At 45.3% G+C, this 19,157-nt stretch overlaps 4 protein-coding genes across 4 annotated transcripts in view; 1 reads left to right on the plus strand and 3 right to left on the minus strand.

Annotated features, from left to right (window-relative positions):
• LOC121586096 (zinc finger protein ZFAT) overlaps positions 1-4,212 on the plus strand; it is a 30,772-nt gene extending 26,560 nt beyond the window's left edge. The window contains exons 14-17 of the mRNA XM_041902573.2: positions 2,465-2,589; positions 2,678-2,798; positions 2,972-3,117; positions 3,287-4,212. Of these exons, the coding sequence (XP_041758507.1) occupies positions 2,465-2,589; positions 2,678-2,798; positions 2,972-3,117; positions 3,287-3,514 (620 nt within the window). The 3' untranslated portion in view covers positions 3,515-4,212. The remainder of the gene's footprint in view (positions 1-2,464; positions 2,590-2,677; positions 2,799-2,971; positions 3,118-3,286) is intronic.
• Positions 4,213-4,314: 102 nt separating this feature from the next.
• Positions 4,315-6,923, minus strand: LOC121586097 (putative ribosome-binding factor A, mitochondrial). Its single transcript, XM_041902575.2, has 7 exons — positions 6,569-6,923; positions 6,290-6,320; positions 5,916-6,086; positions 5,546-5,658; positions 5,238-5,322; positions 5,073-5,137; positions 4,315-4,978 (listed from the first exon to the last, which is right to left on the minus strand). The coding sequence occupies exons 1-7, from the start codon at positions 6,811-6,813 to the stop codon at positions 4,609-4,611; spliced, it is 1,080 nt and encodes a 359-aa protein (XP_041758509.1). The 5' UTR covers positions 6,814-6,923; the 3' UTR covers positions 4,315-4,608.
• A 307-nt stretch (positions 6,924-7,230) lies between these two features.
• LOC121586098 (activity-dependent neuroprotector homeobox protein 2-like) lies at positions 7,231-11,987 on the minus strand. Its single transcript, XM_041902576.2, has 4 exons — positions 11,728-11,987; positions 10,852-10,966; positions 10,602-10,694; positions 7,231-10,453 (listed from the first exon to the last, which is right to left on the minus strand). Exons 2-4 carry the CDS (start codon positions 10,957-10,959, stop codon positions 7,925-7,927), a joined length of 2,730 nt encoding a protein of 909 aa, XP_041758510.2. The 5' UTR covers positions 10,960-10,966; positions 11,728-11,987; the 3' UTR covers positions 7,231-7,924.
• A 2,722-nt stretch (positions 11,988-14,709) lies between these two features.
• LOC121585479 (partitioning defective 6 homolog gamma-like) lies at positions 14,710-18,370 on the minus strand. Its single transcript, XM_041901823.1, has 3 exons — positions 17,610-18,370; positions 16,820-17,042; positions 14,710-16,001 (listed from the first exon to the last, which is right to left on the minus strand). Exons 1-3 carry the CDS (start codon positions 17,676-17,678, stop codon positions 14,968-14,970), a joined length of 1,326 nt encoding a protein of 441 aa, XP_041757757.1. The 5' UTR covers positions 17,679-18,370; the 3' UTR covers positions 14,710-14,967.
• Between the last annotated feature and the right edge of the window lie 787 nt (positions 18,371-19,157).

The following is a 19,157-nucleotide window of genomic DNA, read 5'->3' on the forward strand; positions in this document are numbered from 1 at the left end:
CGTGACTATGTCCTGTATCTCTAGGTGGAGTGAAGTGTCCCGTGCGTGACTATGTCCTGTATCTCTAGGTGGAGTGAAGTGTCCCGTGCGTGACTATGTCCTGTATCTCTAAGTGGAGTGAAGTGTCCCGTGCATGACTATGTCCTGTATCTCTAGGTGGAGTGAAGTGTCCCGTGCGTGACTATGTCCTGTATCTCTAGGTGGAGTGAAGTGTCCCGTGCGTGACTATGTCCTGTATCTCTAGGTGGAGTGAAGTGTCCCGTGCGTGACTATGTCCTGTATCTCTAGGTGGAGTGAAGTGTCCCGTGCGTGACTATGTCCTGTATCTCTAGGTGGAGTGAAGTGTCCCGTGCGTGACTATGTCCTGTATCTCTAGGTGGAGTGAAGTGTCCCGTGTGTGACTATGTCCTGTATCTCTAGGTGGAGTGAAGTGTCCCGTGTGACTATGTCCTGTATCTCTAGGTGGAGTAAAGTGTCCCGTGTGTAACTATGTCCTGTATCTCTAGGTGGAGTGAAGTGTCCCGTGTGACTATGTCCTGTATCTCTAGGTGGAGTGAAGTGTCCCGTGTGTGACTATGTCCTGTATCTCTAGGTGGAGTGAAGTGTCCTGTATCTCTAGGTGGAGTGAAGTGTCCCGTGCGTGACTATGTCCTGTATCTCTAGGTGGAGTGAAGTGTCCCGTGCGTGACTATGTCCTGTATCTCTAGGTGGAGTGAAGTGTCCCGTGCGTGACTATGTCCTGTATCTCTAAGTTGAGTGAAGTGTCCCGTGCATGACTATGTCCTGTATCTCTAGGTGGAGTGAAGTGTCCCGTGCGTGACTATGTCCTGTATCTCTAGGTGGAGTGAAGTGTCCCGTGCGTGACTATGTCCTGTATCTCTAGGTGGAGTGAAGTGTCCCGTGCGTGACTATGTCCTGTATCTCTATGTGGAGTGAAGTGTCCCGTGCGTGACTATGTCCTGTATCTCTAGGTGGAGTGAAGTGTCCCGTGCGTGACTATGTCCTGTATCTCTAGGTGGAGTGAAGTGTCCCGTGCGTGACTATGTCCTGTATCTCTAGGTGGAGTGAAGTGTCCCGTGCGTGACTATGTCCTGTATCTCTAGGTGGAGTGAAGTGTCCCGTGCGTGACTATGTCCTGTATCTCTAGGTGGAGTGAAGTGTCCCGTGCGTGACTATGTCCTGTATCTCTAGGTGGAGTGAAGTGTCCCGTGTGTGACTATGTCCTGTATCTCTAGGTGGAGTGAAGTGTCCTGTATCTCTAGGTGGAGTGAAGTGTCCCGTGTGTGACTATGTCATGTATCTCTAGGTGGAGTGAAGTGTCCCGTGTGTGACTATGTCCTGTATCTCTAGGTGGAGTGAAGTGTCCTGTATCTCTAGGTGGAGTGAAGTGTCCCGTGTGTGACTATGTCCTGTATCTCTAGGTGGAGTGAAGTGTCCTGTATCTCTAGGTGGAGTGAAGTGTCCCGTGTGTGACTATGTCATGTATCTCTAGGTGGAGTGAAGTGTCCCGTGTGTGACTATGTCCTGTATCTCTAGGTGGAGTGAAGTGTCCTGTATCTCTAGGTGGAGTGAAGTGTCCCGTGTGTGACTATGTCCTGTATCTCTAGGTGGAGTGAAGTGTCCCGTGTGTGACTATGTCCTGTATCTCTAGGTGGAGTGAAGTGTCCTGTATCTCTAGGTGGAGTGAAGTGTCCCGTGTGTGACTATGTCCTGTATCTCTAGGTGGAGTGAAGTGTCCCGTGTGTGACTATGTCCTGTATCTCTAGGTGGAGTGAAGTGTCCCGTGCGTGACTATGTCCTGTATCTCTAGGTGGAGTGAAGTGTCCCGTGCGTGACTATGTCCTGTATCTCTATGTGGAGTGAAGTGTCCCGTGCGTGACTATGTCCTATATCTCTAGGTGGAGTGAAGTGTCCCGTGCGTGACTATGTCCTGTATCTCTAGGTGGAGTGAAGTGTCCCGTGTGACTATGTCCTGTATCTCTAGGTGGAGTGAAGTGTCCCGTGTGTGACTATGTCCTGTATCTCTAGGTGGAGTGAAGTGTCCCGTGTGTGACTATGTCCTGTGTCTCTAGGTGGAGTGAAGTGTCCCGTGCGTGACTATGTCCTGTATCTCTAGGTGGAGTGAAGTGTCCCGTGCGTGACTATGTCCTGTATCTCTATGTGGAGTGAAGTGTCCCGTGCGTGACTATGTCCTATATCTCTAGGTGGAGTGAAGTGTCCCGTGCGTGACTATGTCCTGTATCTCTAGGTGGAGTGAAGTGTCCCGTGTGACTATGTCCTGTATCTCTAGGTGGAGTGAAGTGTCCCGTGTGTGACTATGTCCTGTATCTCTAGGTGGAGTGAAGTGTCCCGTGTGTGACTATGTCCTGTGTCTCTAGGTGGAGTGAAGTGTCCCGTGTGTGACTATGTCCTGTATCTCTAGGTGGAGTGAAGTGTCCCGTGTGACTATGTCCTGTATCTCTAGGTGGAGTGAAGTGTCCCGTGTGTGACTATGTGTACGGCACCAAGTGGGAGATGAACAGACACCTGAAGAACAAGCATGGCCTCAAAGTGATTCAGAGTGACGTGCTTGGTCTCAACCAATGGGAGGTAAGGTTTCAAACACTCCTATATATGGTCAATATTAAGATGTTTTTCCTATGTTTAGACACCGTGTTAAGTGTGTGTGTGTTCTGAGGTGGTGGAGCAGTCGATGGAGCAGCCTCTTACCCAGTACCTCCACATCACTGAGACAGAGGACACTCAGGGGACCGAAGCTGCCGTGTCGGCCCTCCAGGACCTCCGGTTCACAGAGAACGGTTAGGACAAGTAGTCAGCACTTAGTTAGCCTGGTCCCAGATCTGTTTGTGCTCTTGCCAACGCCATTGCTCCTTGTCAAGCCACATACGACAAGCGTGACAAGGAGTTTATATATCCTTGGTTTGCTCACTGTGTTTCAAGTATTTGAATGCATTCCTCTCGCTCTGCTTAGGGGTGGCGTCGACCACCACAGAAGGGCTGGATCCCACAGCGGTTAACATCCTCCAGCAGATCATTGAGCTGGGGGCAGAGTCTAATGATGCCACAGTGGCCTCCATGGTGACCATGGCCCCTGGCAGAGTGACCGTGGTGGAGCAGGTAAGGGTTGTGTCCCAATTGGAACCTTATTCCATTTATAGTGTACTACTTTTAACCAAGGCCTTCTGGTCAAACGGAGTGCACTATAAAGAGAATATGGTGCTTGTGCCTTTCCATTTGGGACATCTCACTCCCAACACGTTCCATTCCTGTTTCCACCATCTTCCAGGTGGGTGAGGAGGAGCAGCAGGGGACCCACACTGTGATGATCCAGGACCCATTCCAGCAGGCAGCCTCCATGGGTCTGGGTGAGGAGCACCATCTGGTGGTGTCGTCTGACGATGTGGAGGGCATGGAGACGGTGACTGTGTACACTCAGGGAGAGGATGCCTCCCAGTTCATCGTCTATGTCCAAGAGGCTGTGCAGACCGAGGAGCATACTGTGGAATCTATCTGAGCAGGACAGGGCATTGGTGCAGGGATGGAGGAGCAGTCAACAGTTTCATCCTGGGTCATTCAGAAGGTGGAAGACAATTTGAAACAGGGAGGTACTACCTGAACTTGTCCAATTAGAACACAGATTTGAATTGTTCCGTTGCTAAACATTTTGCTACAGTGTGCCCTATTGAACTCCACCCTGGCTTGCTCTATGAAACCCACAACCAATCTCCAATGGATTTGATTGGAGTAACATAGTGACTTGAAGTGTATCATTTCATCGCTTAGGCCTTTTCTCTGTGATTAGCATTTCTTTATGTCAATTCAACTTAATATATCAAAGGCTTTTCTTAGAAAACAAGATTTTGGAATGTACTTTTTATACAAGTGTAAAATTACTTTAAGGGAATAAAATGTAAACGTGGATAATTCAAATACTTAGGCCGGGATTCAATCTGTGTAACGTTGTCGACAATGAGCCTTTTAAAGGCTATGTTACCGCGTTCACGGTAAATGCTGCAGATGTTGTCTCAATTGGAAATTAGCTTTAAAAATGTCAAGCGCACTATAACGCAGTTTTAGATTGAATCTCTGCCTTACTTAGCTAACATAGTTGCAGTTTTGGTATGATGTGCCTTTCTTGAATGTTTACAACTGATCATTTACAGGACTAGATACTTTAAAGGTCTAGATTGTTGATCATGTTGTTCTATACACCCCCCCATCCCCCATCCCCCATCCCCCATCCTGTTGACTAACATTTCTACACATATTGGATGGTAAGTCAATGAACAATTAAACGTATCATGACAAACTCAATACCTTGAAAGTGTTTATTGACATGAACAATTCACCCATGTCTGATATCTGGTGTAAAACAACCCAAACACACTAATACACATGTATGAAGAGTGGATCTCCAGTACACTGCTCATTCATGCTGCCTTCAAATGCTCCTCGGAAGTGGGAAATACAAGGTTCCGACGGGAAACAACCACTTGAACGACTCTCCCAAGTCGGACTTCCGAATGGGAAAGTCGTCGATGGAGATGATACCCGAGATTAAAAGTTGTGACATTTCGTCACTGTCCTTTCACCTTTTCAACTAAGGATCTAGGACTTCCTGCTCTCCTCAGCCATGAGTTCTCTGACCTGGTCGTCTTCCTGGCTGAACGCCCGGCCGTCCTCCCCCTCCTGACCCTGGCTGTGTCTGGACAGAAGGTACTCCTTAGGAGTGATGTCATCATCAATGGGCTGCTTGGACTTCTTCTTCTTCTTCTCCATTATCTTCTGCTTCCTGTACTCGGCCAGCACCTCCAGCTGCTGCAGTGTGAGCTCTGGTGCCAGGGTGTCTGAGGTAGTCTCTTTAACCCTCAGTTTGTAGTCCAGGATCTGCTTGTTGAGAGCTTCGTGGTCCACCCCGAACAGCACAGGTTTTTTAGACGTGGTGGGCTGTCCTGATTCCACTACATGCAGTCGTTCTCTGTGAGAAATTAGATGTATTAAGTATACTTTTAAAAAGTCAGTCACTTGACTGTATTTACTATTTGAGCTCCAGTCATCAAAGACTGTCTCACCCCAGTCCGTCTTTCCCGTCCTGATCTTCAGCACCAAAGTCAGCCATCTTGAGTAGGTTTTCAACCTAACAGCACAGTGGACAAGCACAAAGTCCATCAGCACAAAGTATTTTTCATACATTTTGAATATTGTTTGTGTTCTAATGAATATGAAATACCAAGTACCTCAGACATGGCTGCATACGGTTTATCCTTTATGAAAACCAAAGGAGGGACGCCACCAAGGGTTTGATGAGCCATAATGAGGTACCTGTTAACAACAGAGAAGCACAGGGGTTCTCTCTAACATTATCCTGAAACAACCTAGCCTGAGTGTCAGTCTCTGTGTGCTATCCTGCCAACTCCTTGTCATGTTAAGTTTGTCTTGACAAGGACCGCAATGCAGTTGGCAAGAACACATAGATCTGGAACCAGGCTTGAAACAATCCTCACAGAAAGAGAAGAGTACTGCTATTTTATGACATAGTGCTTACCTTATACGAGGGCTGCTCTTGTCCAGTGCTTGCTGAATCTGGTCATCCCTCTCTGACACACCACTGGTTTTCCAATAGACCCGGCAACTAGAGAAGTCTGCAGGCAGTGAGACCTGGTGTGACACAGACAAGTTGCCATATGAATGGAACTGTCCACAATACTAACACCAATCCTATGAAGCTACCTTGCATTAATAAAATGTCATTGAATAATTCAGTCCAAGCTGAAGTACTTCCTAGCCTGGTCCCAGATCTGCAAGTCCTCTTGCTTACTTCAATGCTGTCGTTGTCAAGCCAAACATGACAGTGAGTGACAGGGAGTTGGCATGATGGCACAAACACACTGGCACTCAGGCTAGGTTATTCCTACCCTTGAGATGTCCACACTGTAGTTGTAGACCTCAGAGTTGACTTCAGGGGAGCTCAGTAGATCAGTGATGGCCTTGTACAGGATGGAGTTGAGGACTCTGGTGCGCATGTTGTCCTCTTGGTTTAGTTTCTTAGGTGGCTTCAGAGCACTGAGCTGACTGGACGGTGGCGCCTGTCAGAATTACACAAAGGTTAAAGTGTGAAACGAGATACAGCAAGCCTGAGTACCAGTCTGTTTCTACTGTCTTGACAACTCCTTATGGACTTGTTATGCCAATGACAACAATGGAGCAGGCATTGTACAAACAGATCAGGGACCAGGCTAAGAATAAGTATAATTACAATCTAAATCATGACATGAGACAGTGTACCAACCTTGGGCGGTGTTTCATACCAGAGCTTCTTCCTGTTGAAGACATGCAATGAAGAAAAAGTTTACACAAGTCATAGCAGAAGGAGCCTGGTAGCTGATCCGTTTGTGCTCATGCCAACTCCATTACTGTCATGTTGGCTCAAACAGACTAAACACAGGCTAGCAAGAGTACTACTAGGCCGATTACTTGAAACTTGATAGCTAGGCTAGCAAGACAAGATTAATCAAATCAGACAACTCGGGGCTTGCTACCAAAACGTCAAATCATAACGTTCTCTTACTTTGTTTTGTTGACAAACTTCCTCATCAGGTTTTTACCAGCACAATTGGAAGAAGTGTGAAAATCTCTTCTGTCATGACAAACTGATGAGATGGAACTGTGTTCGCAGTTCAAATGATGGAATCTATGTTGAAGATCAAGTTCGACGCTGCCGCTGGTCCGTTTCTTCATAGCCATACCACTGCTCGCGTAATGCTGAAGAACTAGACATTGTTTTAATCTTGAGTATGTATTAATTCCAAACATAATCAATATGTTTCTCAAACCTTTAAAAAGCGAGTGAATTTTTCGCTCGCACACCAGCTATTTAGCCAGCATGTATGTAAACATCATCCTGCGCAACTAGTAATGTCTGTCTGAAGAATGGGTTAAGGCAGAAGCAATCGATGGCAAAGCTACTTCTTCTTAGTTATTATGGCAAACAAACGGTATAGGTGCATGCCGCCACCTACTGTATTGGCTGTGTATCTGCCTACTATTTGCCATAATTTTTATAAAAAAATATCTATACAATTGTTATATTCTACTTGTAGCCTTGTTGGGTGTATATCAAGCCAGGCCATAATATATGTATTTCATTTTAATCCACATGCCAAACCCAATAAAGAAACAAACAAATATGGGAATTTATGGGCAATACAAAACACAGATGAAAGAGAAAAGAACAAAAACACAGATCCTTTAATTTAGCACACCATGGAAACAATGGTTCATTTGAGCATGAAAATAAAAGTTCTATAGGAGAACCGAGGCACTTGTCCTACGCATCTTGAATGTCACTTTATTATATACTACAGCATATTATGCAAATAAACTGCTTTAGTTTTGAGCCAAATAATGTGTTTACAAGCTGCGAAGTTATACTGTACAAATAGTTATCAATGACGAGGTTCCAAATAAATATTGTATGCGTTCACGAGTTCTTGGGTATATTAACAGATCGTATAAAATATCTACACACATTTAAATTCTACTAAACACTCTTTACAATTGTACAAAAAAATTGGTCCACACTGTAGTGGTCGTCAAAATAGGTAAATGTATAAACTCAAGTGTTAATTGACAAATACCAGTTAGACTTTTTTTTTTATGACCTCAAAGGGACATCTATTCTCATGACTCTTTCCCTTGTCTTTAAATGTTGTCTAGATGACATTTTTTCTTTCAAATTCCCTTTTTATAATAAGAAAATAATGCCAAGGGCTAACACCGTTTCTTTCTATACATCCAAAATATATCTTCTAGATAAACACAGCTTGCAATTTGGGCAATATATTTCCTATCTTTTTTTTTTGCACACTGACTCACTTTGAATTTTTTTGCATTCTGTCTGCATACTGACTGTGCATACAGTAAGTTAGACGTTTACTTTCACTGGTTCAGCTTTCACTGGTTCAGCTTTCACTGGTTCAGCTTTCTCTTCAGGTTCAATCTCTGGAACAACAAGGTCGTGCTTCAGCTTGTTCAGCTCAGTCCAGTTAAACCCCATCAGAACCTTAGTCTTCTTCTGTCGGAGCGCTTTCATACACCTGCTGCGCTTCGCTCCAAACAGAGACGCCACATCAGTCCTCTGGAACCACAAGCGGCCTGCCAGGGCCTCCATCTCTTTCCTGGACAGGTAGGGCCTCTGGTGGAAGTATTTGGTGAGGAACACCTTTCTATCCTCGAAGGGGCGCATCTCCATTCCTGTGGGGTCTAGCACCAGGGGCACAGTGGGGTCGAATGTAAAAGCACCAGGTTTGGATTTGTGCCCCCCCTGCTGCTTGGTGGCCCCCCCTGTCGCTTCTCTAGACTTACTCTGTCTGCTCTGGTCCAGGGCAGCGGCCGGCACGCCACCGTTGATTGCATGGGCATTTGGATCAGGGTTGATCAATCTCTCTGCATCCTTGGCTGCCTTGGGGGCACACCTGCAGCGCTGGACGTGTATGGAGATGGTCTTGGAAGTGGACTTGTCTGTGTACACCCCCAGGCAGTATACACACTTGAAGGCTGGGGCCTTCAGTATGGCATGTATAGTGGGTACAATGTGGTGCTTTGTCTTTAGATGTAGCTCGTAATCCTCCCCGTTCTGAGGCTTCTCTGGACAGAAGGGACAACCGTCTTTTGCTAGGTTTTGATATGCGGACTTGACGGACTCTCGTCTCAGCTTCAGATAGATCCGGTCTTTAGTTGATGTGACCAGAACCACGTTCAGCTCCTTGTCTGCCAGCAGGTCTTTAGGGACAGTTGCGCTCATGTCAAAAAAAGGAAACAAAAGCCCCCCCTGGGGATTGATGCCCAGACGATATTTCTCTTTGAGGATGTCACAGTTGGCTTTGTCTGAGAGCTTGTGTTCCTTGCCCATGTGCTCCATGACTTGCTGGATGGAATAGAACACCAGTGGGCAGAGCAAACACTGCAGACCATGCAACAAATGCTGAAAAATACCCTTCTCCGACAATAACGTTTTACATCTCGTGCATTTGACTGTGTTATTCTCCATCTTCTTCAGAAATTGTGTCTGGACAGCCAACTCTTTGGGTTTCTCAGTGCTGTTGTCACCATGTGTCTGGTTCATCACGGCAGTGCTAGGCGTTTGATTGGACACCGTACCGTTTCCCATGACGATAATAGTCGGCGGCTTGTTCTGCTGTTGTAGAGTGGTCATGTTCTGCGTCACAAGTACACCTTTATTGACAATTTGGGTGACACCAGCAGACTGGACTGGCATGGCGACCTGAACAGTTTCCAGTGTGTAGGTCGGCATGCCGTTTACCTTGTTGCCAGTAGGGACCAGACGGACAGACTGGGAGGACATGACAGCTCCTCTGGGACCAGACTGGGTCAACATAAGGGGCTGGGAACCAGCACCCATCTTGTTTTGGACATTGATTTGGACACCAGGTGGAAGTAGGACCTGTCGGGGCTGTTGTTGTTGTTGGGGCACTCTAATTGTTATTGGTAACGGTTTGGTGGCATTCTGCTGGCCTGTGGGCAGCATCATTCTGATGGGACCAGCTTTGACGAGTGTGGAGGTGGGCAAGGCAGCACGGTTCTGAAGAGAAGTCACAGCCTGCTGAGTGAGTATTAAGCCCTTTCCTCCCGGGCCCTGTGTGGGAAGGAACATGTGTCTTGGGTCTGGACCACACACAAGGGCCGTTGTGTTACTTGGAGTGGCCAGAAGCATAGTACCGGTGGAGAGGGCTTTCGTTATGGGCCTTCCGTTGGGTTGTTGTTGGTTACTGTTCTTGGAGACCAGAGAGACTACCTTTTGGACAGCCCTGGGAGCCAGGTTCGGAAGCTTCTGATGCGGGCCGTTCCTAATGCTAGTTTTGAGGTTTGTGTTGACGTGTTCGACGATGAAGGGCCTGATGTGCGCGTGCAGTTCCTTGTGTTTGTCTGAGCTCAGAATGTGGTAGAGCAGGTGCTCTGACGTCTCCGCCGGCATGTTACACATCCTGCAGAAGAACTTGGACAATTTGACCCCGCCCGCTGTCTGTTCCGCCTCGTTCCGGTGACCATAGTAACGGTTCAACAACGATCCGTAGTGGTTCACCAGGACGTGTTTCCTCATGACATAGAACAGCGAGTCGTGGAACCCACAGCCTCGACACGAGTACTTGTCTCCTATGTCAGTGGTGGAGACCGAATGGATGGTAGTATGGGACGTGGTGGAGGTTAGAGTACAAGAGGCACTTGTGGTTTTGGCTGAGCCCCCGTGGAACAGCTTGATGTGTTGATTGGTGACGTCAGGGTGGCTGATGAAGGAGCAGTTGGGGCACGAGGACAGGGCGCTGATGTCCTCCTCCTCCTCATGACAGCGCTGGATGTGTCCTCTGAAGGTATACCATGACCGGGTGGAGAACCAGCACAGGGCACAGCACAGCATCTCCGTGCGATATGGCCACTGTGTGATTTTTTAAAAAATATGAAGAGAGCATGTGATTTAAATATTAAGGTTACATTTAAAATATAAAGTTAAGTCATATTACAGTATTGCAACAGCTATAATGACAGAATAATAAATGACTTGTCCTCCACAATGATGAGCGTACCCTTTTTCTTCTTTTGCCATGGTAACCGTCCGTTAAATCCTCCCAGTCTGTGTTCTCAAAACAGTCGTCTCCTGCATCAAAGCATTTAAGATCCTAGAAAACAAAAAAACAGACCAAGAGAGGGTTAATGCAAAATGAATCTATCAATATTCTGTAAAGAGCAGCCACAGTGAAAGCAACCTGCGTAGTACCGAAAGAAGTCCCACTAATATCTGCGCTTGAACATTTGTAGTGTACGAACAGAACTTACTTCCAACAACTTTTTGCAGTTGTCAAGTCCAATGTCACATAGAATATCTTTGACTCTCTTTCTTGATTGTCTGATTTTGTCCAATTTCTCCACAGGTAGTTGGTACATATTTTCCCTGCATGAATAAAAAATTAAAACACAGCAGTAAATAAAAGGTTCATTCACATGCCAGAGGTAGGCCTAGTTTGACCAGAAACAAAAACAAGACATTTTAAATCATAATTTTAATCATAAATCATAATTTTTTTATTGCAAACAATAACTGCACTTCAGTGTCAGTGATACAAAGTAGCATTTAGTGATGTTGAAGGCGAGTGGGGGTGCTGCCTCTGACTAGTAGGCCAAGCAAGCGGTTGCCTCTGAATCCCTGAAATAGTTATATATAAAATGATAAAACATTTCTGTCATTAGTCATTGTTGGCGGAAATAGTACGTTCCTCGATATCGTTACTGGCTACATGAGCGCAATGCCAGACAAAATACAACTTATAATTTGGCCACATCGTCTGCTGCGAAAAAATTGCAGCTATGACAAGTTACATAATTCTAAGAATGGCACCCTGTCAGTTGATTGTTACTGGCTAGCAAATAACTACGAAGAATGAGCAGAGAAATACTAAACCGTTGATAAATAGTAAGGATGCATAATAATACTGCATCTGCACGAGCCAGCTAAACAGTTGTTAGCTAGCTGGATGACTGATGCTATCAGTGCATTGCCTAATGTGCATGCACACACAGACAGGTTACTGAGGTAACTTCACCGCTCATACACATTTGGCGGCAGGATTTAAATCTTTGGTGAACTGCAACAACGTTTTGGACACAATGGTTATCATGCAGATATCTACTGAAGATACATTTGGGAAAGTCTACCTTTCACGACCTGGCAGTCGAAGAGAAAGCGCTCGACCGAGTGCGTGCCAGTGAGTCTGTTTTCACCAATCCGAGTGGAGAAGAGCTTAGGCGCGCGCACTACACGGCTATGAAAAATATACCATCAATTACTCGGCATGCACTTATCAAATAGTTTCCTTCGCCTACAATACCAATAATGGCAGAATTTCCTCTATTTTTAATCAACCATTTCTTTTGTTTGTTCTGTTGAAGAGCATCATCCAACTATTGATAGGAAACATGGCGCACAGGAAGTGAGGAAGTGACGTATTGCTAATTACCATATTGCATGGTCAAGACCCTCCAATCAAATGAGCGTGTCTCTAATTCTGACCCTGGACCATTTTGAGCACAGTTGAACAATTGAGTTGACCTTAATCACAAGTGGGGACCACACCTGTTGCCACCAGGTGTATCACGCTCTTCAATTCATATCATACCTGTTGCTGCTTGGGGCACCCTGTGAAATCACACCTTTGGGGAATAAACTACAATAAGTAAACATGGCCTATCTTCATATTAAATAGGATACATATAGAATTCAAATGGAATACATATATAATTCTAGAATTCAAATGGACACATTTGCCTGGTTCAATGAGAGATTTCTGCAGCTATAAGTATTTCTGGTCATTGTCATTTCCCATAAGCAGAACATTATGACAACAAATATCGTACCAGGTCAGAGGTGAGCTCAAGACAGGGTCAAGCATTAGGTACTTGAACAATATTTTTGCTAACTTATCAACAAGCATGGGCTACATCTGCATTCTTGAAGTGGGTCAGGGAGACTGTTTTGTTTCATCTTTGATTTAACCCTATGGGCCTACTGTAAACAGATCACAAATGACTGAAACTGTGGTTGACATTTAGCCTTTATGCTCTTTAATCAAAGCCTGTGGACAGAAGGGCTGAAAACTCATAGATACAAATGCCAGTGGCTCACACAGTTCATAATGACACAGTTCTTAATGACACAGTTCATAATGTCACAGTTCATAATGATACAGTTCATAATGTCACAGTTCATAATGTCACAGTTCATAATGTCACAGTTCATAATGACACAGTTCATAATGACATTTGGGACACACATAATGGCTTGATATTTTGGTAAGGGGGTAGTTAAGGATTTATTCCTCATAAATGGCATTAGACTTAATAAAACCACAATAGTGCTGTAGCTTTAATAATATATTCTCTATACTCAATGCATCAGCATAGTACATGTAAAGGACATGTACATTCACAGTATAACAAAAAGTGCCAGAACTGGATTTAATAATACATAATGGTGTTTCATGACTATTTCCATATTAAATGCATAGGCGCTCCGCTTTGTGGCTTCAAATGGGCTAAGAGATTGACGCTGAGAGAGACAACATTTAAGTGGGTTCAAAAGGTCAGATCCCTGAATTCACAATGAATCATCAGCACCCTATTCCCTTCATAATGCACTACTTTTCATGTCAAAGTAGTGCGCTATATAAGAAATGGGGTGCCATTTGTACCCAAGAAAGCAAAGGAAACTGAACTAAATGACTATTGCCCCGTAGCACTCACCTCTGTCATCATGAAGTGCTTTGAGAGACTAGTCAAGGATCATATCAACTCAACCTTACCTGTCACCCTAGACCCACTTCAATTTGCTTACCGCCCCAATAGATCCACAGACGATGCAATCGCCATCCCACTGCACACTGCCCTATCCCATCTGGACAAGAGGAATACCTATGTAAGAATGCTGTTCATTGACTATAGCTCAGCATTCAACACCATAGTACCCTCCAAGCTCATCATTAAGCTCGAGGCCCTGGGTCTGAACCCCGCCCTGTGCAACTGGGTCCTGGACATCCTGACGGGCCGCCCCCAGGTGGTGAAAGTAGGAAACAACATCTCCACTTCGCTGATCCTCAACACTGGGGCCCCACAAGGGTGTGTGCTCAGCCCCCTCCTGTACTCCCCGTTCACCCACGTAGCCATGCACGCCTCCAACTCAATCATCAAGTTTGCAGACGACACAACAGTAGTAGGCTTGATTACCAACAATGACGAGACAGTCTACAGGGAGGAGGTGAGGGCTCTGGGAGTGTGGTGCCAGGAAAATAACCTCTCACTCAACGTCAACAAAACAAAGGAGATGATCGTGGACTTCAGGAAACAGCAGATGGTGCACCCCCCTATCCACATCGACGGGACCGCAGTGGAGAAGGTGGAAAGCTTCAAGTTCCTTGGCGTACACATCACTAACAAATTTAAATGGTCCACCCACGCAGACAGTGTGGTGAAGAAGGCACAACAGAGCCTCTTCAACCTCAGGAGGCTGAAGAAATTTGGCTTGGCACCTAAAACCCTCACAAACTTTTACAGATGCACAATTGAGAGCATCCTGTCGGGCTGTATCACCGCCTGGTACGGCAACTGCACCGCCCGCAACCGCAGGGCTCTCCAGAGGGTGGTGTGGTCTGCCGAACGCATTACCGGGGGCAAACTACCCGCCCTCCAGGACACTTACAGCACCCGATGTCACAGGAAGGCCAAAAAGATCATCAAGGACATCAACCACCCAAGCCACTGCCTGTTCATCCTGCTGTCATCCAGAAGGCGAGGTCAGTACAGGTGCATCAAAGCTGGGACCGAGAGAATGAAAAACAGCTTCTATCTCAAGGCCATCAGACTGTTAAATAGCCATCACTAGCAGACTAGAGGCTGCTGCTGCCTATTGAAATCACTGGCCACTTTACATATCTTGCATCACTCATCTCATATGTATATACTGTATTCTATAATATTCTACTGTATCTTAGTCCATGCTGATCTGTCATTGCTTGTCCATATATGTATATATTCCATTCCTTACTTAGATTTGTGTGTATTGGGTATATTTTGTGTTAGATATTACTTGTTAGATATTACCGCACTGTCGGAGCTAGAAGCACAAGCATTTCGCTACACCCGCAATAACATCTGCTAAACACGTGTATGTGACAAATAAAATTTGATTTGATTAGATTTGGGACACAGACAATAAGAAATGTCTCAAGTATAGAAAAGGTATAACAAAGGTTAGGGAGGATGGGATCGTGGTAATGGCTGGAGCGGAACGAGTGGAATGGTATCAAATACCATTTTATTCACTTAATTCTGGCCATTTTTATGAGCCGTCCTCCCTTCAGCGGCCTCATGTGGTTTGCAGTGTTCTAGAATATTACTATAGAATCATAAGGTGATGACCATTCCGTCCTCCTCCACCCCTCCCCTCTGTAGCACCAGGCTACGTCGTAGCTCTGTCCTCAGGGTGAGCAGGCTGCTGTGGTTAAACACACCTCCGTTCATCTCCCTGATGACTGGGCTGCTGCCGTAGTGCTGCTGCAGGGTCAGGTCTCTGTTCAGTCTGAGGTTCAGGTTAGTGAGGCTGGGCTGTGAGTGATAGGAGGTTGAGGAGATGACAGAGTAAGGCCGACGGGGAGGGCGCCGGGAGGATGGTCTGGGAGAAGGCCTAGGACTCTGCTGGGGCTGGGACCAAGCCTGGGAACGGGAGGCTGTGGAGGTGGAGGCACTGGAGCGATGGGATGAGTTTCTGAGTCTTCTCTCAATCACAATGTCCAAGTCCTCGTCGCTCTGCAGCTCGTCATCAGTGAAGCTGTAGGCTCCCACACAGATGGGCATGCTGTGGTGACTCTGACAGATGGGCATGCTGTGGTAACTCTGGTAGTCTAAAGAGCTGACACTGCCTGAGTTTATCCCCGACATCCAGCTGCCGGTACGCACTATGTTATTACGCTGGTTCACCGGCTTCACCGTGATGATAAGATTGTGACTGTTTGCGATCATCATGTCTGTCACCTGGTCTAACACTTTGCCCATCACCTCGATCCCATTCACCTCAAGCACCTGGTCGTTGATGGCCAGCAGCCCTGTGCTCTCAGCCAGGCCTCCAGGGACCAGCCGTGAGATGAAGATCCCAGGGACCTTCTCCAGGCCGTGGGGAGTCACCTTCACAGTGGTCCCATCCCGGATATAGAACCCCAGGGGCTTCTCTGAGCCCTGGCGGTACAGGCGTACCCGGCGCTGAGATGCGGGCAGGAAGTCCGTGTCAATAATGGACGAGATGGGACGGAAGTCCTGCGGCCTGCTGATGTGGACCGTTGGCCTTTTGCGGTTCATGTTGCCGCGTGGGAGAGGGATCACTGGCACCTTCCTCCGGCGTGTCACAGTGGCATTGGGGCAGAAGTTGTTGTAGTCCACTTCCTCTGTGAATAGGAAATATGTTAGCACACGTCTTGGAATGCAAAGCTTGTAAGATGCACTAACTAGTCTAATTGCTACAATGCAACTAAACTGATGCATTTTCTTTTTACTGTATGGGTCAATGTGGGCAAGAAACAACAACCAGGGCATAAATCATACTGTCAACATCCGAAAGGATGGCAGCAGAGTATGTTCTGATTACATTTTAAATGTTTAGTCATTTAGCAGACGCTCTTATCCAGAGCGACTTACAGTTAGTGAGTGCATACATTTTTTTTTTCATACTGGCCCCCCGTGGGAAACGAACCCACAACCCTGGCATTGCAAGCACCATGCTCTACCAACTGAGCTACACGGGGCCCTGTGTATGATTCTCTATAAACTATATAAACAGGAGTTAATGAGGTTACATAAACAAGGGAAACAAATGTAGATAGTCCATCATGTAAACAAACATACGAAAATAGTAGAGCACAGCAATTACATGAAAATAAACATAAACCCTGGACAACTAAACGACTTCCCCTTCTGCTGCTGCTGGAGACACACAAACAACTTTCCTGATGCAAACTCTGATAAATCCCTTATGAAGAAAGAATGCAAGAAGGATATTTGAATTCCAGTGTCAGTCTTGGATTATATTTGATCTCAGCATTATCGAAGCCTCTCAATGTTACCTGGTATTATTCCCTTTTAAATGACAGACAACCTTAATAACTGGCTTAGTCTGGCAAGACTACTGTGGGCATTTAGTTGAGTTTCGGGCTTTAGAGTAAAACAACTGCTTGGTCTGGTCTGTTCTGGGTGTTTACAGCTATACCTTGTCTCTGTATGAAGATCCGCAGTAAGGTGGGAGCAGTGGACACGGCCTTGCAGAAGTTGTCATCGTTATTGATGGGTAGTAGCTCTCCCTGGATATCTGCATAGCCAATCATGACATCAATGCTGGTTAGATGGTGCAGGCGCAGGAGGAGCTTGTAGAAATCTTGGAACTCCCCAGGGTTGGAGCGGTTAAGGGAAAACCTTCTGAACTCTGCTCCATACTAAAGAGAGAATGTTTCGGAGAAGTTTGAACAACAAAGAAAAGTTGTGTTTTCCATACTTATTAGATCAATCAAAGCAATTCATTGACAAATGTGATTTTGATATTGAGTGTCAGCAATGTATTAGGCTACTGGACTAAACTGAGATGATATGGACAAAACAATACATATACCTGTAGATCAGCCAAGGATTGTGAGCAGAAAATGTAGATGTTATCTATCTTGCTTATAGCCATAATATTGGCGATTACATATGCAGCTAATAATACATTACTTATAATCTAAAAAATAATGTTATGACAGGTAAAAATAGAAATGAATGGGTGGAGGGAGCACCACATTGGTGGTAAACAGATTATCTCATACCATAAAAGCGTAAACGCATTCTTTAAAAAATGACAGTAGCCTACACTAGGGAGACATATCGGATGTAGGCCTATATATAATTTTAGTCAAGGACCGTTATTCTTCCATTTATCGGGAGCACATTGCGCAGCTAGACAGCATCCTCTCCAAATGGAACAATAGTCAGCCCAATAGATGCCCAACTCCCGCGCCGCTACTTACTTTGCTTTTCACTTCCACTGTCGCACAATACTGCAAAGAAGACTGCGATTTACTTAAGCTCCGATTCATTTTCTTATTCTTCAGAGCCCCACTGGCTTCTGTCTGTGTGGGTTGTAGACTACTACTGTGGGTTTCGTTCAATCCACTGTCTGCCTGTGCGTAAAGTTGCGCTTCTTCATACAAAGCCGTTTTCCTGTACTTCTGCGGGAGGAGTTGCTGCTTTCTTCTGTCACATCAAAAGACTGTCGTTCCCCCTGACTGTTGCGGGACACGGGCAGGGAGATTGGGCAGGGTTTCCAGGTCGAGAAAAATGTATAGCCCAATGACTACTCAAAACCCGCCCACAAAACTAGCCCAATTTTTTTTCGCTGCTAGAGAAGAGTTCCATAACGTTATCGAGAGAATTAAGAAGGAATCTCGATTTAACTTCTAACGACATAAGAAGCAAAATTCGGGTTTCCATCAAAAATAATAACTATTGCGAGCTAATGTGACTAATAGAGGAATTTGAATATATCGCAAGAGAAGAGATAATTCGCCCTTATTAAATTGCCAAAAATGAATGTTAGTCTATTTTCTGGCAACTGCGCCGTTATTATGTGCCAGACGTTAAGACCACAAACCGTTATAAATGGCCTATTTGCGAGATTGACTTGTCATTTCAATTCAGTTTTTTGTTTTGTTACCTGTAGCCTAAACTGACTGACTGTTACCTTCAATCTAATGCATTCTAATAACAGCTGATTGGCAATTGCGATAGAACTGTGACCATGATCACAATTGATAACTTCGGTGCTGCTCTGTCTCCTCTTACTAACGAGACTCAGCTGCCTGCTGCAGCGCTCAGTCTCAACACACACACACACACACACACACACACACACACACACACCCTCCCGCCCAATCACTCACTCACTCACTCAGAAACAGCCTGCCTCACTTGCTGATAGTCAGCAACAGCAGGTTACAGTGAAATATATATTTTAAAGAAATTTGCAAGGCGGCAGCGGTGCAATTAAAAAGTAGGCCAAAAACACGCAACCAGGGACCAATACATTTTCACCCGCGACATCGTTTTCAAAGTAACACAATTTTGCTAGAAAACCGCCAACATGGCAACCCTTGGATTGGGTAAAATTTACCATCATGACATCACCACCCCCATCCTTTCCATAGCTTCCCTCTCCTCTCCACCGGAGGACGCATTTTCTTCTCTTAAATGCTGTAGAGATTGATTACATTGGGCTACTAAATATCTTGTAACCTTGCTTCAGATTTATAAAATATTTATAACATTTGATTTACATATTTATAATGCATTAATACACAAAATAATACAGATTTGTCAAGTTATTTATTGTGCAGTTAGAAATACAGTATGCATAATGGTCCAAAACTTTTAAATCAGTGGTTATAATTAGTTAAATCAACAGTCAATGGTTATTGCAATAAGGTTAACTCCCCAATATGAAGTGATAGGAATTACAGTACATTTCCATGTACTCTCTGAGAAGGCATATTCACCATTGAGAAGCAATATATTCAATT

Source organism: Coregonus clupeaformis, chromosome 17 (assembly GCF_020615455.1).
Source record: "Coregonus clupeaformis isolate EN_2021a chromosome 17, ASM2061545v1, whole genome shotgun sequence".
Classification (NCBI taxonomy): domain Eukaryota; kingdom Metazoa; phylum Chordata; class Actinopteri; order Salmoniformes; family Salmonidae; genus Coregonus; species Coregonus clupeaformis.

Bases quoted from the DNA above. Each gene is read 5' to 3' on its own strand.
- LOC121586097 (XM_041902575.2), bottom strand. From the start codon at position 6,813: ATGTTTGGAATTAATACATACTCAAGATTAAAACAATGTCTAGTTCTT. The intron at 6,321-6,568 runs GTAAGAGAACGT...TGTCTTCAACAG, and splicing joins AAGTTTGTCAACAAAACAAA to GAAGAAGCTCTGGTATGAAA. The intron at 5,138-5,237 runs GTACTTGGTATT...CTGTGCTGTTAG, and splicing joins CGTATGCAGCCATGTCTGAG to GTTGAAAACCTACTCAAGAT.
- LOC121586098 (XM_041902576.2), bottom strand. From the start codon at position 10,959: ATGTACCAACTACCTGTGGAGAAATTGGACAAAATCAGACAATCAAGA. The intron at 10,695-10,851 runs GTAAGTTCTGTT...TTTGTTTTCTAG, and splicing joins ACTGCAAAAAGTTGTTGGAA to GATCTTAAATGCTTTGATGC. The intron at 10,454-10,601 runs GTACGCTCATCA...AAAATCACACAG, and splicing joins ATGGCAAAAGAAGAAAAAGG to TGGCCATATCGCACGGAGAT.
- LOC121585479 (XM_041901823.1), bottom strand. From the start codon at position 17,678: ATGAATCGGAGCTTAAGTAAATCGCAGTCTTCTTTGCAGTATTGTGCG. The intron at 17,043-17,609 runs GTAAGTAGCGGC...TTCTCTCTTTAG, and splicing joins CAGTGGAAGTGAAAAGCAAA to TATGGAGCAGAGTTCAGAAG. The intron at 16,002-16,819 runs GTATAGCTGTAA...TCCTATTCACAG, and splicing joins GATCTTCATACAGAGACAAG to AGGAAGTGGACTACAACAAC.